Below are 18,656 nucleotides of genomic sequence, written 5' to 3' on the forward strand. Positions count from 1 at the left end.
TTTATTTTGCCTAAAAAAAAAAACATGAGGCATATTTCACGTAAAAAAAAAAAAAACCACTTTTGATATGGCTAACATGCTTGAGAGTATTTGATCTTTGGTGAAGGTGGTGGCAGACATGGGGCAGTTGGCATACTATGCTTGTTTTTTAGAAGCACTCTAGCCTCTAGGTTTTATGTATTTGTTGTTTTGGTTTTTGTTTTATTTTATGCTGTTGGCTTGAATGATTGATATAATTGATCAACATGTCACAGAAGGCTTGGACAATTGGAGAGTGAAGTGATTTGGAAAATCTTGTCAAATTTTATCTCATGGAATTGTGTCTGCCAGATATTTTTAATAAAGGTGAAATAGGAGTTACAACTTTGATGATAGATTTACATCAGAAGATTTTGAAAGCAAAAAGTGAAGAATTTGAAAGCAAAAAGTTATACTATATACACAATAATGATATTTGGACCTTCTTGTTATTGTGGCTTTTCGGGAATTTGATTAGTCAGGTATATACAGGGATGTAAATTAATGATCTGTATTTTTTTAATAATGATATACATGTATGGAAGCAAACCGGTGAAGTGGAAATTAAAAAGGTTTTTTGTTGCATGAAAATGAAAAACTGCAGTAGCAGATGGTCTTAGAACTGTTATGGTATAATTTAAGTGTTGAGTATGTCTCGTAGTTACGGACAAGTGGTTAGTTTGATCGAGGAAGCACGTAGTTACTATTAAGTGGATAAATCGAGTGAAGCGAGACATACATGCTCTTTGGGACAGGCCCCTAACTTCTGTTGTGTTGCGACTAGAGGGTGCCGTGGGTGAAAACCCTCCTGATATGATACAGTTCAGGAGTAATATTGTAAATTAGACTATGCGTATTTAAATTCAAGTTTTTGTAAACCCTAACTTTATGATTATTACGAATGGTTACTCTACGGTCGGAGATATAGACACAACTGACCTAGCTTCGCTAATAAGATCATGTATTATGTTTTTGCAATTTTTCTTATCTATATTGTTTTGAACGGCAGTTGTTGTCTTAACATAAAAAAAACATGTAAGGTTCAATGTGAAGTTATTAAATTTTCAACAAAAATAATTCCAATCAACAATTACAATTTTGCATAGACCTGCAACCCAACTCACCTAAACTTTCTATAGATGAAAAAAAAAAAAAACGATTATAGTTTTGAATTTCATCCTCCAAAGTACACTTCTCATTTTGAAAGAAAACAAAATCCTTTTCATTTTGAAATTAAAGTATGAGTAGATATGCTGAATACGGTAGCGAATCCTTTACATAAATGATGCCTTCATGGTTTATATATTGTAGCAGAAAACTCAAATTTCAATTTATAAAATGCTACTTCAGATCTGTTTTAAGTTCTGTATAGATATACCATTTCTGCATACAAAAGTTTAATCAACTAGTCAAACTGAAAAACATAGAATCGGATTTTGAGTTTGATTCTTGCTAATAGTCATTCATCACTAGATTGATATTCTGTAATAAGTCCTTATATCGTTTTATGTACACCTCGATCATATATCAATATTAGTATATGACGGAATAGATAAGCTTGCTAAATTTGAATCTGGCGACGATGGTGGCGGATCAATTTTTATCAAAGTGGTATCATCATCTCCTGAGATATCCAACACCTCAGGTTTACATTTATATTTCCCATCACTCTGAATATCCTTAAGCCTTTCCATCACTTCTACCATAGAAGGTCTAACATCTTTAGAACTCTGCAAACACTGAAATGCTAACTCTGCAACTGCATTTATCATTTTCCTTACTTTGAAATCTGATTCAAAGCCAAGGGTAGGGTCAACAAGCTCATGCAATGTCCCATTTTGAATCTTCTTAATCGCCATGTTAGACAAATTGATTTCTTGTCTATGCCTTGTGATATCAACAGCAGGCATGGACGATATTAGCTCAATCAGCACAACTCCGAAGCTAAAAACATCGCTTTTATCGGTAAGCTGATAGTACAAATGGTATTCCGGGTCTACGTAACCAGGAGTCCCTTGTGGAGCAGTTGAAATGTGCGTGACATGGATTGGAAATAAACGCGAAAGTCCAAAATCAGCTACTTTAACACTAAAATGATTGTCAAGTAGAATGTTGTTGGTTTTCACATCTCTATGGATGATGTCAGAGGCATGAAGATAAACTAATGCACTAGCAGTTTCTATTGCAATGTTCATTCTGATATGCCAAGGTAGCATGCCAGGTTTTGCTTTTTTACCATGAAGGTGATCGGCAACAGTTCCATTAGGAACATATTCATATACAAGCAGCAGTTCTTGACTATGGCGCGAAGTGCACCCATATAGTGACACAAGATTTTGATGATGTAGTCCTGTTAAAATCTCAACTTCATTCACAAATTGCTCAACTCTCCTGTAGTTGTTTTCATTCATGCGTTTCACCGCAACCAGACGCCCGTCCTGAAGTGTTCCTAGCCAAAAAATATCACAAGACTTTTATTTAGAGATAAGCTCATGGCTATCTAAAGGTCTTGTTGCAAAATATGTTTTTTAAAGACTTTTATCTCGTATCAAACTTTTAAAAAGATCAGATTATACACCAGCCCGACTAATCAAACCATATCATAAGCGTTTAATTAAATTAATCATTTAAATATAGGATGCTGGATTTTACCAAAATAGACTGTGCCAAAGCCTCCATCTCCTAGTGCTCTAGTAGAATCAAAGTAGTTTGTGGCCTTTTCAAGTTCACTATAAGTGAAGAAGTGTACTCCACGGTATCTACTTCCCCTCTCAGTATCTTCTGAACTATAACCAGATACACTCCGAGATCGTGCAGATGAAACTACATGAACATTCTTTTTCTTCTTTCTGCAATAATAATAGATGAAGAAGCCAATGCCTACTGCAATTGCACTGAACACAACAACAGAAACTCCTAAGAAGAATTATTGGAGTTTGTCGATTAGTATAATAAAATTTAAGTATGTTTTAAAGTTAATGAAAAAAATACAAGAAAATGAAAAAAAAGTTGCCATGGATTGATTAAATTTATTACCTACAGCAACCTTTGTTTTCGAATTCCATCGATTATCTGTGACAGTTCAAACAAGGCAAAGATGAGTGAGAGCATTTTTAAGGAAATGTTGCAGAAAATCAAGTAGGATATTCTGGTCCAAGTTGTTAACAAAAGAAATATATTTTGTTGGAAAATAAAGAAATCTTTCATTGACTAAGGCAACTAGTAATATAAGATTGAAGTCAACAATTTGATAAAGTCAATTATAATGGTTTATGAGCAAAGCAAAATGGTCAAAGTCAAAAAAATACACAATGTTCACACTCATAACATAGCAGGAAAACAGTTTATTAAACATAGCATCAACATAATGTTTGAGATAGTCTATGCAAACAGTTTATGACATGTCTATAAGTTTTTTCAGCTTATTTTCATAAGTTCTCCATAATAGCTTATGAAGATAACTTATAACTTATATGACAAGCGTTTATGCTATAAGCGCTTAATTATACCGTTTATACAAAGATAACCTTAAAAAGGAAAAGAAGACATACCGTGGAGATGTGAACAATCTAAACCTTCAGTTCCATCAGGACAATAACATGAAAATCTATTCTTATCATTTCCCCCACAAGTTCCATTACTTAAAATGCATTTTAAGCATGCTTGAGTATCAAACACATATCTCACATCAAATCCACCACTCAAAGCTTTGTTCAACCCTTCAATTCCACTACCTAGCTTAGCTTTCTGTGTTACCTGAACTTCAATACGAATTCCTTCACAATTTATACTCTCTGCAGTTGCAGAATCCATATATAATGCACGCTTGCTCTCATCTTCCTTGCACGAAAATGAGCTCACATTCACGCCATTTGGAAACTTGATATCATTAGGACAGTTATATAAGATAGTGATGTTCCTCACATTAGGCATGTAATGAAAATGACTCAAGTTTAAAGAAGTGTTGGTTAAACTAGAAGAACAACGATCATAAACAAGGCCTTTTCGAAACATTGACATGGTGTAACCCAATTGATCAATACGTAAGACATGGAAATTCTGTGAACCAATTTGAATGGATGTGTTTTGATGATGAGAATCACATTTAAGGTTGAATTGATTGTTGCTACCACAATAACTCGGTTTGTTTTGTCCCCAAAATGGATAGTATATGCCGGATACTTCACCACATGTGTATGGTTTGATACATTCATCATATTTGTTATGTTGATGTTGTTGGCAAACTGTTGTTGGCAAAGTAACCAAGAAGAACAAGAACAATATAGGGAAAGCCATAGAAGAAAAATGAGAAATGAAACAGATTAATATGAGTTTGAATGATGGTGATTCTATATGATGATGTGACTATAATAGACTAGACTATAGTTTTCTTTTTAATATGTTTGTCCTTGTTATTTGACATTTGATTTTTCAAAATTTGGCTGATTTTTATATGCTGTGTTTCTTGTTTCTTGGTCTTGTTTGTATACGTCGCCTGTTAATAATTAAGTTTAATTAGGAGCTTGCTTTTATTATTTGGTTAAGTGGCTGTGTCATGTGTGTGGATACATAGAATAAGTTCTTCAAATATCGGATTTGAATACCCCTCAGTCGTTATTTAATAATATGGATATTTAATACTTAACGGGTTTCTACTGATACTATGTAAATAAATGTACAAATGTTTTGACTTTCAAATTAAGAAAATTGTAACCTTACTAGTCAACGAGGTATATATTGTTCAATAATAACCAATTTTTTTTAAGATAGACGAAATATTAGTAGTCATTGGAAACTCACAAATAAGTTGAAGAGTAGGAGTTAGAACTTTGATCATGATGGTTGGCTTTAGTTTTATCAATTTTGTCATTTGAACTAGGACATGTGAATAGGGGTGGGAACATGTCAGACTGTTTGCCAGAGCTTACAACCTAGCCTATTTAAAGTCTAGCCAGACCCAACTCATTTAATTAAATAGATCAGGTTAAGGCTTACAAAAAAACGTATTAAGTTTGTCATGTCAGCCTATTAAGCTTTTTTTATATAATATTTCTTCCATTATTGATATTGTTGAAGTTGTTTTTTTATAAACTCAAGCCCTCGTATGATTTGGTTATTTAGTAGCAGGTAGATTGGTGTGATTAGATTTTCCTAAGATTTCGTTATTTAGTGGCATACATATTCCATTGTTTTAAGTCTTCATAAGATTTGACCTATTTATTAGTACACTTATAGATGTTATTATGTCGTAGTGTAAAATAGGTTTTTTTTTAAACTTCATCTAACATTTAAAATGGGCAGACATTGAAAATGAACCTATGACGGGTAATAAGTCACACTCAGACCTATAATTTTTGAAGAAGGTCAGACTTACGTCTTACAAAGTCCGGCCTAACTTGTTTCCGTCCCTATCCGGCCTAACTCAAAATTTCATAAAATTTATCAAAACCCGAAATAATAATCACAAAACTAATACCGTCATAAAAAACACACAATTTCATCAAAATTTCATCTTCTTCATTTTCTCACTTTTTTTTTGACACAGAACAAACGACATTCATTCATTAAAATTGATAGAGTACATCGATGCAATACAAACTCGCTAAAAACAAAGAGGGTGAATATGTGAACAAACTCACAGCATCCATGTTAATAGCATAAAACGACAAAGTACATAAGCCTACAAATATGACTATATTAAAATCACCGGAATAGTCATGCCTCCGGATCTGCAACGTTGATGACGCCAAAGTCATTGGTTGGATCTGCACTGAATCGAAGCTGATCTGACAATCTGAATCGAACAAACAGCTGAACAAGAGGAAAAGACAAACAACGTCGCACAAAGACGACAAACAAAACAGCGTCGCACTAAGACGACGAAATCACAAAAGGAAATGTGAAAATCACTTATTTAAATAGAAGGGAAGGAGAAAAACGATTTAGAGGGGTGATTTGAGGTCAAAAATTGACCCTAAACCACCCCTCTTTGGTGGATGAAGGAGAAGAAATTAGGGTTTCAGCCGACGGCTCACAGAAGGAGAGGGGGAGAGAATTTTTAAAGAATTTCTCACTTATAAAATGATCATCATCACATTGTATTCTTCCATTTTTCTTCTGTTGGCCAAAACCTATCAAACAAATCTGTGTATTTCGTACACACTCCTTATCCATCCACACGTAATGTAATTTTTTTGGTGGTGATATGCATTATGCAATGTAATTTAACCGTATTACTTGAATTTAATTAGAAAGAAGAAAGAAAAAAAAGGTTTTTGCAAGGGTGGCAATCTCGTCTGGTCTACACGTATTGAGGATATTATGTAAAGAAAGTGAGAAGCATTCCTCTTCGAAGAATATTGAATTGTTAGCAGCAGACATGCAAGGCCACTGGGTTAGTGGTCCAAACTCTTATTCAGTTAAGTGATAATGATGAAGACCGTAGCTATACAAAGTTTGCATTATTCAAATTCTTACTCTTCTTCAGTCCCTTTCCAAAAAACAAAAGATTTAAATACAAGGAATAAAATGCACATTAGTTTTTTTCTTTGAAATAATAAAATGCACATTAGTTAATTTTGTTTCTAACCGAAAAAATAATAATTAATTTTGGTCAAATAATTTTTTCTGTTCATTAATCAAATCACACAAATAGAAAACATTAGTTAGTTTTTTTTACCAAAAAATAATTGATTTTGTTCATACAACTTTTTTTCTTTTCATTTAATCAAAAGTTAATCCTTTTGATAAATAAACTTTTTTATTATTAACCTAGAGATTTTTACAATACTCACATTACATTTTACACCAACCATTTGTGCTATACCCGGGAATGGATCCTCTCCGGTGACTGGAGGGTCCAGTGAAATCCTACCCATTGAAAATTAAATGCATTTAAGAAATTGAATGTTAATAAATGTTAAAATCAAGAGAGAGAAGATGTTTAATGACTTAGATTTGACACTGGAGAAAACTGGAGACATTCTCACAGGAGACAATCTATTCCCGCTATACCCTATTAGTATTTGCTTCATGTATTTATTTAACATTAATTGAAAAGTAATTGAATTTCTTTATTTTAATCTTTTTGTCGAGTAAAGAATATATTTTTACGGAAACTTATTTTACAAGTTAGAGACATTTTAAAATGCTAACATTAAACAATATAAAATTGATTTACATTGTTTACTATCAAATCTAGCTATATTCTAATAATAAAACCTCACATCGAATGATCGAAACATCAGGGACATCTATATCACGATTCAATTATTTTAAATAGTTCAAACCAATATAAAACCATATTTGATTTGTTCAAACAACCAACCTGAACATAGTACCAATTTACAATTCGAGTGGTTGAACCGTCTTATTAAGTTTCATTTTTTAAAAACATCGAACCAAACATCATTTTCTTCTTCTTATATTTAAGTTCATAGGAGTATTTGTTACGTTCCTTCAAAAAAAAAGGAGTATTTGTTACTCTCTGTCTTACAAATATTAATATTAACATTTCACATAAATTAATAAAACAATTATAAATTGAAGAAAAGTAATAAAAGTTTTATTAAGTTTTTTTTTTACAAATCAATTTTATTATCTTTATTAAGTGTTTTTTTTTGACAAATCAATTTTATTATCTTTATTAAGAAAGGTTATAAATGAATTATTGGTTAACTCTTATCATCCTAAATTACTTACCAACTCCAATGACTTGGTCCAACGTAAAACGACAAGTCTTAATGTTGAAAGTTATGAGTTCGAATTTAAGCTCAAAAGTTTTCTCGATCTTAAACCGTGTGAGATGAGAACATCCCTTCACCTTAATTTTTTTCTTGTTTATAAAAAAAATAAAAAAAGAAAGAAAAGAAAATTAAGTAGTTTACCCGAAACATTTATATAATCATTCAAATCACCCAAAAATAAAAACAGAAAATGATAGAATTCCACCAAACATGCTATGTGCACTAAACATTATGCAATTACAATTGTTATTCTTCTTCTCTTGTTTGTCCAAAACTAAATAAGAGAGAGAAAGCGTTGAAGCTTTTCTTCTTCATTCTCTTCCATTATACATATTCCTTTTTTCTTCCTTTCAATCTTCCATTACCGATCAATCTCTTCTACAAATTCACACTCTTCCACCTCCTGTTTCTCCTTCTTGATCCTCTCTTTTTCCTCAACTTTTTTCCAATACCATTTTTTCTGGGTTTCGTTCAAAAATCAAAAACAATTTTTTTAGAAATAAAATCGTATTTTGAAATTTGGGTCTTGTTTATAACAAACCAATTAAGTTTGGGGAAGAAAAATTTGCGAAAGAAAGGATTGGAAAATGCTGGGTACTGCACTGCAATTTGGTGGTGATGATCGGTTTTACATTCCGGTGAAGACAAGAAAGAATCAGAATCAGCGTAAGCAAGCTCAGAGAGACAAGAATGTTGAAGAGGAATCAATAACAGTTGCGTCTGTAGAAGAGTCTGTTAGTAACATTGATAGGTTCTTGGATTCCACAAAGTTATTGGTTCCAGCTCAGTATTTCTCCAAGGTTTTTTTTTTTTTTGAAAGTTTTTGATTTGTTGGTTTTGCATGCTGTAACATTGATCGCAAATGTGTTGTGCTTTTGAGTGTTTTTGTTTTGATTGCACTTGGTATTGTTTTCTATAATGTGTAACTACGGACAAGTTTAGGAATTATTGTAATTAGTTGAGCAATTTAGTCCCTTAAAATTTAAGGATTAGAAAGTTAGTCCAAAGCACAAACACAGACACCGGACACGACACACTACAGGACACACTGGTAACAGTTTGAGAAAATGACAAAAATGAATGTAAGTACATGTGTCGGTGTTGTGTTACATTGATGCATGTCTGACACATGACACAGGACACGTCTTCAATCAGAAGTGCCGGTGCTCTTAAATTAAAAACGTCAATTGATTGATAAATCACTTTTGCGGCATACAAACATAGAATCTTTAAAATCGTGGTGATAGATTGGAAAAAGGACTAAAATGACTGATTTTGTAGGACTAAATTGATGGAACGTTACAATATTTAGAACTAAAATGCTCACGTGCTCGTTTTATTTATTACTTTCCCTTTTTTTTATTCAGATGCTTATTATTTATATAATTGGATGGATGGTACAAAGTTTGATTGTGGTGAATTTTGGTTATTATTGTTGTATGGTGCATTAGTAACTTTTTTATTCTGTCGTGTCTGTAGACGACAATGAGAGGTTGGAAGACTTGTGATGTTGAGTATCAGTCTTACTTTGCTCTGAATGATCTATGGGAATCGTTTAAGGAGTGGAGTGCTTATGGTGCTGGAGTCCCTTTACTACTTGATCAAAGGGAATCTGTAGTCCAGTACTATGTTCCGTATTTGTCGGCTATTCAGCTATATGGTCAACCTACAGAAAAGTCGAGTGCCAAGCCAAGGTATTGACATTTCATGTGTAGAATCATTCTTGTTATATGTGCATATGTATATCATAATGATTGTTTACTTTAAGACAACACTAACTGCTGGAAGTTTAGTTGTTGATAGATGTGGCTCTTTTGTTCTTTTGCTTTGTGATTCAGTTATTTATTTGTTATGTAAATTGTTCAAATGGAATTTATGTTAGATTATGTTTTGTTGTTGTTGGTTGAAAAGGTGAAAGAAAAAATTGAGAAGTAAATGCAACAAGAGAACTAAACACGTTGTTTTAGTCTTCATAAATTTGCATGCTTGTGATATATCTACTGATGGGTTTGTCTGTTATCAATTAATTTTCTTTTTTTAATTCAAGAGCATTTTTTTTTAATTCAAGAGCATTGTATGATTAAGACTATCCTCTTTTATACATTCCGTTACTTGGTCTTTTGTAAAAAGAGTGTCTAAAACACAAGTTCATAGCCAATTTATCTGTTCTATTTTCTCTCCCTGTGATTTTGGCAGCAAAATTGAGAACTGTTTTCATTCTTTTACTCATATTGCTTAGCCAAGAAAAGTGAATAAAGTTCTATTGATATTCTTCATTTTCCTTGAGGGTTCAATATAGCATCATGGTTTTTTAAAATGATATTGAAACCACAAGTTTAGGATTTCACTCATAGGAAAAAGTCTAGTTAAGCTCACAGATTTTTTTAAAACAAAATTGTTCTAAATTTGCTACGGATTTGTTGAATTCACACAATCACATAGTGATATAATGCTTTTATTTTTAAACCATTTTGCTGAAATTCGGAAGAAATTGCTAAAGTATGTGTACTCTCTCTCTCTCTCTCTCTCTCTCTCTCTTTCTCTCTCTCTCTCTCTCTCTCTCTCTTGTATGTGTGTGTGTGTGTATGCCTTTTGTATAGTAGAAAGTCATGCCATGAGGCCACTGCTCAACATAGTGTTTTGGGTATGGATGTGTTGTTAAAATAAAGTAAATAATAATACTCTATTAACACTCCGAGTATAAAATGATGGCAATTAAAAGGTGAAAAGCAAAGGCTCTTTGGGAGAAAATTTCCGGAGGGTTTGAGAGATCTAAGGAAGTGCTGGTGATTTTTGAAATGAGATGAATAAAGTGATTAGAAAGGCAGTCAAAGAAACACTGGGAAAATCGAGGGGTTTGCACCTAAGAGTGAGGATTCTTGGCTGTGTCATGACAACATACAACCAAGTTAAGGTTATAAGGAATTGTAGCATGACACTTGTGTAGAATGAGGAAATTCAAATAAATGTAGATAGCTAAATAAGAAACTAAAAAGATAATTTGAAGGTTTATTGTCATTAGGAACCAAATTAGGGGAACAAGGTATCTATAGACTTGCTAAAAGTAGGGAATGAAAAACAAGAGACCGAAATCCAATGTTGTAAAAAGAGATGCTATAGCAGAGTGGGAATGGCCATGGAGCGACACTAATCACTCGTTATCTGCGTTTTTTAGCTGCAGCAGTAGCTGCTGCAAATCGAGGCCAAATAGTGGCAAAATAGCCCTTTAGTGGCTGTTAAATGGTTAGTGTTTGTAAAGCCCTTTTTGACCCTCTCTTATATCCAATTAAATGTTTTTAGGGCCGTTTTACCATTTCCCAATTTCAGTAAGTTTCCTTACATCTCTTCTCACTCAATGACAAAAGAAAAATAGAGACACAATAGACGATCTGTTCTCCATTGCGCTTCTACATCCGTGACAACAATAAATTGCATAGCGGCACTTTGTTTCCAGCGATAGAGGAGGCGTTTTCTGGCGACAGCAACTGTATCACGTTCTATTTCTCCACCCTTTCTCTTTGTTGTTTCTAGGTTCTTGCCCTTGTTTTTTGACGTTTGCGTATATGCAAATTGCGAAGGTCAAGCAGCCCCCTTCACAATAGGCGTTCTGATAGGGGTTCTAAGTAAAGAATCACTTGTTATTTTGAATACTTTTAGAGCTTGAATTAGTAGTTAAGTATATTGGGTTTTGATTTTGAATGTTAATGAATGATTTTAAAGGCTAGTTATAATTATTAAGTATGACCACTCCTTTAATTTTGTGTATTTTTGAATTTATGTATACTGTTGGGATTTATATTTAGTTTGTATATTGTTTGTCAGTCTTCCCAATAGCAGTCACCTGGCTATCCACTATACAACTTTAGTGGTTTTGGGGTTGGGTGCTTCATGTTGCTATCTAAGATTAAAACGCATGAATATGAGATGCATTCAGGATGATGCCGAAAATTATTGGTCGCTGAACAAGATATCAAAGATGAAAGAGTTATTTTCATACAAACATTTAAATGAAGGCAACAAGTATTCCTTGAGGTCCAACAGACTAAGCACTAGAAAGGAGGATCTAAACTACTCTTACTATCGAAGAATCCAAGCATGAGGTATAGGTGGTTGGACTAGATGATATACCCCTTGAGGTATGATGGGGATAGGAAAGAAAAACATAAGAAGATTAACAAAGTCTTTTCAACTAGACTATGAGTTCTAAGAGCATGTTAATTGAATGGTGGAGAAATACTCATTCCCTATCTTCAAGAACATTAGAAATATATAAAATTGCATAAATTATAAAGGGATTAATTTTATTAGTCGTACTATGAATCTTTAGGAGAGAGTAATTGAGGGGTGATTATGACAAGAGACATACATAACTAGAAATCAATTTGGTTTTATATCAAACTATTAAGAGAGATTTAGAGGTAAATGGTCATTTTGTAACCTTAATACACACACAGGGTGTTGCGACATTGATTGATTTATGTAGTTAACCTCACCTTGCTTGGTGGTTGTAGTTGTATCTTTAGCTTCAGTTTATGTGCTTCTTGTGTTTAGTTCACGTATTTTGTACAACTTGTTCAATGTCCAAGCTGTTAATAAAAAACAGGTTTTGTTGCAGTGGATCTATATTCTTCAGCAGCAGTTTTATTGGGTTGCACAGTAACATGTTGCTTTTTGAATTAGTTGAGTATCAAGTGGCAATATTGAGTTAATGCATTGAGTCGTTAAATAATCACTGACGTTCAAGCTGTTGTGCAGCATCTCATGTTTTGATTTGTATTTTAACTGTTTAGATGTAATTGGTTGAAAAAGTTTGGCTGACCGCTGGAAGAGTGTATAAAAAAAAAAGTGTGTGAGGTAAGTGGAGACACTGCATTTGAGGGTATGTAGAGCCCTCTTCTTATATGATTGATAATGGATATGGAGCTTATCTGATCAATATTTAATATCATTCCTTTTATTGCTTCAGGGATCTCTTTATATTGTGAAGTGAAAACCAGTAGATATGTAGTAGATATCATATCATATCTCACTCCTTCCTTCTTCATTCCATACAATTTTCACCCTAACCAAGAACACTTAAATTTTTTTCGAAATATAAATTTATTGGTTGAATTTAGTCCTTGTCGCCATCGAGATTTCAGCTGAAGTAATAACATATACATTGGTATTGAATTTTTATGAACTAGTGAGTGATTCATTTTAGATCTCAATGTATTGGATATGATAGGTTTTTACCTTATTTTATTTTTTATATTCTCTCTCCCCTTCTTTATGGCCACTGATTCTTGTATGTAGTCAGTGTAATACCAACTTAGTGACTTTAATTTTGCTTTTTTGATATATGATCACTTATTGTCCTACTTCTTTGCAATTATAACTTCTGATCAGCGTTAGGAAACGTGCCATTCGTGATTTGAATCCTATAGATGCACTTGGTAGCTATTAGTTATGCATTGGCTTGTAACCAACCAGATATGATTTTCCCATGTCATTAGGTACATTAGTGAAGATAGTGATGGTGATTACTACAGAGATTCATGTAGTGAAGGAAGCAGTGATTGCGAATATGGAAAAAGGACGGAATGTTTTACAGCACAGAGAAGCAGTAAACACCTGACAAGTGGTGTCTCTTCTCAAATGAGCACACTGTCTATACATGACAAACACAATACAGTACAAGAAGGATTTTCTAGTAGTGATGACAGTGAAACTGGGAATCCTCAAGAACTGCTTTTTCAGTATTTGGAACAAGGTCATCCTTATGGCCGTGAACCGCTGGCTGACAAGGCAATGTCTGATCTTAATTAATTTGTGGCTTCTTTAACCCTTAACCTGAACAGTCCATCTTATATTGTACAATATTTGGACAGATACTAGATCTTGCACGCGACTATCCTGCCCTCATGTCGTTGAGAAGTTGTGATTTATTGCCAAACAGTTGGATGTCTGTTGCATGGTGATCTAATCCTTAACTTCTTTCCTTTTTTTCCCCGTTTTGTATAGACATAGCAAGATTAATTTGATCTGATGCATTAGTGCTGTTTTTTTTGTTGGTTAACATTTTTTATGTCACTTTATAGGTATCCTATATATCGAATACCCACAGGCCCTACTTTAAAAGATTTAGATGCGTGCTTTCTAACCTACCATACACTCCATACACCCTTGACAGGTAATTATGAAATTTCAAGCCTGTGTTTATCTGCAGTGGCATCTTGGCTTTATACAGCACTTATTTTGGCTCAATACTTTTAAGTTACTCCTGCTTTTCTTCTCCAAAGTTGAATGAATGTCACATTATTTGGTCCTTAAAAGATTCTTATTGTTAATTAACCTTGGCGCAACTGGTAAAGTTGTTGTCATGTGACTGGAAGGTCACGGGTTCAAGTCCTGGAAACGGCCTCTTGTGTAAAAAACAGGGTAAGGCTGCGTACAATGCACCAAATGGTGGGACCCCTTCCCGGACCTTGCGTATGCGGGAGCTTTAGTGCACCGGGTTGCCCTTTTTATTGCTTAATAATACAGTGTTATTGTGTCGGAAAAAAAATACAGTTTTATCGATTTAGTCCCTTAAGCATGGGCAAATCAAAATTGTATATGTCCAACAATAAGGGACCAACTTGATGATGTTTATCATAATAAAGGGATTAAGTGGTTGACATTAAAAAAAATTAAAGCGAAGATGCTTGTGGTTTTGGATAGGGGTTTACTCTATCCTTTATCCTATATAATATCAGTCTGAACCCGGAAACAAAACAAATTATTCCTTTTTTATTCTGATAGATTAAACAATGGGCATCTTTTCCTATGACTTGTATCCATTGAAATTTTTTGTCTTTCACTTTACTTTTCTAACTCTTGTTAGTAACAAGTGCTTCCTCAACTTTTATAAATACAGATACCATATTCTTCTTTATGTGTTCGTGTTTGAGTGTTTTAATGAACACTATAAATTTCGTTTAGGACTGATAATATGTGATCAATCTTTAGCAAACAAAATATGGGCTGGGTAAAGGGTAATAGAGTAACTGCAGTATCTGCCCTGGAACTGAATGACATATTCCAAATCTGTTATTCAGTTGTCCTAGCTAACTTGAGTTAGTTTAGTTAATTAGAGTTATTTGTAACTAACTAAACAAATTTAGTTACAAGGTCTAAGAGTATCGGTATCAATATAAACACCGATCTCATTGTATGAAATCATTTAAAAAATTATTCACCGAAATCAAATCAGATCTTCCCCCCCCCCCCCCCCCCCGCTCTGTAGTTTTTTTTCTTCTTTTTTTTCCCTCCTTTCTATCATGGCATCATAGAGCTCGTTCGATCCACACCTGTTATCAAGGATACAACTCAAAATCAAACTGATTCCTCTGGATTGAATCTCACATCAAATCTAGAAAATCATGTTTTCAAAACTTCCGCTCAACCCACTAGGTTGTAGCTCGATGAGAACAATTTCCTCTCTTGGAAACAACAAATTGAAGGCATAATTTGCATGCACAAGTTGCACGCACCCCGTTAATCCAAATGCTCCTCTAAGATACCTCTTTGAACTAGATTGCAATCAGGATGTTGAAAATCCAGCTTATACGACCTGGGATTCACAAGATTCCTTGTTCTTTACGTGACTTCTTTCCACTCTATAAGACTCGTTTCTTTCCCGTGTTGTTCGGTGCACTCGCATCAACTCTGGGATGAAATTCATATATTCTCTCACTCACAATTCACTGCCGGGTCGTGTCAACTCAGAGCTGAGTTGAATCCATCACCAAGGGAGATTGTTCCATTGCTGAGTATCTTGCTTGCATTCAAGCGATTGTTGACATTCTTGAATCACTCGGAGATCCTATCACCCATCGCGATCAATTTGATCCTATCCCACCAAAATGATTAGCTTGTGTCCCTCAGTATCCCCCATAATTTAATAGTCTTTGGATGTGAATCTAGAAAGTTGGAGATTTTTGAGGTCTACAGTTTCGTACTTCGGAATGGGCGTTTCTTCATCTTCTATTATGTCATCATCCATAATCAAGACATTAAATTGCTTATTTGCAGACACGTGGCCTAGACCAAATCTTTCATCACAATGGAGGCATAATCATTTACTCGATTTCTCTTGCATTTCAGTGTCTGTCAAACGTTCAAAGTTTCATCCTCTAAAAGTACTTGTGCCTTTAGTCTTGCTCTTGCTGGATTCTCCCATGGCAGGAATGCTCACTGGTTTTGATGGTGTCCCTTCGTTCCTAAGTCACAGTTCTATTAGAGGGAAAATGCCTTGGGAAATTCGGACCTTCAGTACTGCCAAAATTTCCTTTCTTAAGCAAGGCATTCTTTTCATCAATTCATTGCGCAAAATCCATCATTTCAGGCAAGAAAGTGGCCGGGTGCAATTTTAATTCGGCCTTGACCACATCCTTCAATCCATTGAGAAATATACCTTAAAGATATTCTGGTTCTTCCCCCCTGAGCTGTCCTCCGTACAATTTGAATTGCTCGTGATATTCTTCAACGGATCCAGTTTGTTTGAGACTTGGCAACAATTCTTACAGGCTTTAATACATTGTTGGGTTAAATCTCCCAAGTTAGAGCTTTAATGCATTGTTCAAAAAACTCGAGTCCTGCCTCCATCGTGGTGCATGTCAGAACCATACAGGTTTTCCTGGACCGATGCTCCAATACCAGTAATAGTTCTTTGATGTTTGGTTAAATATTAGATAGAACATGTGAATGAGAACTGATATTATTATTATTAACAGTTATACATTTGACTGAAAAATAGAAATTGCTGCACATGATTAAGTAATTGTCACAAATAACCAATCCTTTAGGAATTAGAGAGCCTAGACTCTCCCAAACCTAACCAACATCAAAATAACTGAATGGCAAGTCTAAAGCCATCCTCGTTCTATTTAATTAAGTTTGGGCCTTGGGTATTGAGCTTGCACCTCACAAACACGTTCTTGATAGGAGGCGTGCTAACATAAACCACCAACGAATGCTAGGACAATCAACCATTAAGGTTTGTGCTTTAAAACAAATCATCAAAAACCAAATGAAGAAATTACTGCTTACTTTCATGAACAGCAGACAAACGGAACCAAAATTAGACCAAGCCAGTGCTTACAACATCTGAAACCCAAACTAGAAGATGTCACAACTTCCAATTCGAACCAAAATTGATACTGGGCCAATGCTAACTGCAACTGAAGCCCCAACTAGAAGGTGTGACATCTTCAAACCAAACCAAAACAATATTGGATCAGCACTAACTGCGGATGAAATCCTATCAAAAACTTAAAACTGACGGTGGTATTGACCTCACAGCTTTGAACCAGATCGGAATGATAAATTGAGGTCTGGAAACAACTGTGATGTAGCCAAACAACATCAGCACCAAAGCGACACTTGGAAATTCTGCAAAAATGAGACAAAAAAACTAGAAAATTCCAAGACTTCACTACATTTTCCTTTCTAGATTTTTATGAAAATCTAAAAACACATGCTTTTCAATTACACTGTTGACTGCTCACACCTGCACAAGTAGCAATTCTGCATAATTTGTCAGCAATGGCTGCATCATATTCATGATGTCAACTGTACAGCTAAGAACAGAATGAGTGCAAGTCTGCAACTGATTTGTAACCACATTTCTTATGAAGGATTATTTGTTAGAAGCATGACACTCTGGGAAAATCTTGTAATTTGAAATCACAAATATGAAAAATCACAAGCTACTGATTCTTATAACACATCACTCAATTTTCTGGTTGCTGTCATTAATTATGCAAAAATATTCCATCCTTTCAAAAACATGAAATATAATATTTCTGTTTGATGTAATCTTGACTGATTTATTTTGTTCCGTTGCAGGAAGTGGTCCTACTCCTGGTCCTGTACTGGTTTATCCCAGTGAGATGGATGGTGTACCAAATATTTCCATCCCTACTTTTGCAATGGCTGCCTATAAATTAAAGGGATCTATTTGGATGAAAAAAGAAGTTAGTGAGAATCAAGTAATGAATTCCCTCGTGCAGGCTGCAGATAAATGGTTAAGGCTAGTTCAGGTGAATCACCCGGATCATCAGTTCTTTAAATCGCATGGCACATACTACAAATGAATTGAATGATATGGCATGCCAGTTATATTCCCTCGGTTAAAACTAAGCCTTAATTTCATTGCCGTGGTGCAAACTTTATTAAAGTCCATCCATCTGTAGAGATTGTGATGGCACGGTTGTGACAGCCTAGTTGTAGGTTTTTCTTATACGCCTAAGCAGCACAAAAGATGAAACTGATCTCAAGCGATGAATTCGTTGAGATTGCCAAAGAGAAGACATTAAAAAGAAAAAAACTGGTTTTTATAAGTGGAACTCCCTTCTGAAAAGGGGGAAAAACTAAATATGAAACAAAAGTTAAGTGGGTATGACAGATTAACAGAGTATGTGTGGGTTTAAGCCAACCTGTACAAGTATTTACAGTTCAATAATGGCTGAGACCCCTTTAATTTCTGGACATAAATATTTACACATGTTGTGATAATAGAAGAAAATGGAAGAAATACTAGATTTCACTGTGTGGTGTGGCACAATTTTGGTACTATCTGGTGAACATATTGTTGCTCTGATGATAGGAGAGATGGTATTGTAAAATTCAAATGAATGTTACACTTTGTGTTTTTGTATGCCAAATCTTTGTATGTTAGTATATGTTAGTGTTATGTAACTATGTTGTTGGTGTTAATGTGTTGTATCTTCTTTTATTGATAGAATTGTTATATATCTTAACTCTGGTTTTAAAGCCATAACCATTTGAGTAGAGGAAATAAACATGAATACAAGTTAATTGATGAAATAACTTTATTGAAGCAATTAAAGAGTATTTTGATCGGGACGT

The 18,656-nt window shown here is 34.2% G+C and overlaps 2 protein-coding genes across 2 annotated transcripts; one reads left to right on the forward strand and one right to left on the reverse strand.

Moving 5' to 3' along the window:
• Positions 1-1,326: 1,326 nt before the first annotated feature.
• On the reverse strand, positions 1,327-4,434 carry LOC146933010 (LEAF RUST 10 DISEASE-RESISTANCE LOCUS RECEPTOR-LIKE PROTEIN KINASE-like 1.2). The gene is made up of 4 exons (XM_085704739.1): positions 3,570-4,434; positions 3,055-3,090; positions 2,671-2,934; positions 1,327-2,467 (listed from the first exon to the last, which is right to left on the reverse strand). The coding sequence occupies exons 1-4, from the start codon at positions 4,312-4,314 to the stop codon at positions 1,539-1,541; spliced, it is 1,974 nt and encodes a 657-aa protein (XP_085560865.1). The 5' UTR covers positions 4,315-4,434; the 3' UTR covers positions 1,327-1,538.
• A 3,590-nt stretch (positions 4,435-8,024) lies between these two features.
• Positions 8,025-18,503, forward strand: LOC146933011 (uncharacterized). The gene is made up of 6 exons (XM_085704740.1): positions 8,025-8,563; positions 9,243-9,457; positions 13,259-13,550; positions 13,634-13,719; positions 13,844-13,935; positions 17,634-18,503. Exons 1-6 carry the CDS (start codon positions 8,351-8,353, stop codon positions 17,879-17,881), a joined length of 1,146 nt encoding a protein of 381 aa, XP_085560866.1. The 5' UTR covers positions 8,025-8,350; the 3' UTR covers positions 17,882-18,503.
• The last annotated feature ends 153 nt before the right edge of the window (positions 18,504-18,656 follow it).

This window comes from Medicago sativa, chromosome 4 (genome assembly GCF_051527215.1).
Source record: "Medicago sativa cultivar Bolivia chromosome 4, Bolivia_mono, whole genome shotgun sequence".
In the NCBI taxonomy this organism is placed as follows: Eukaryota; Viridiplantae; Streptophyta; class Magnoliopsida; order Fabales; family Fabaceae; genus Medicago; species Medicago sativa.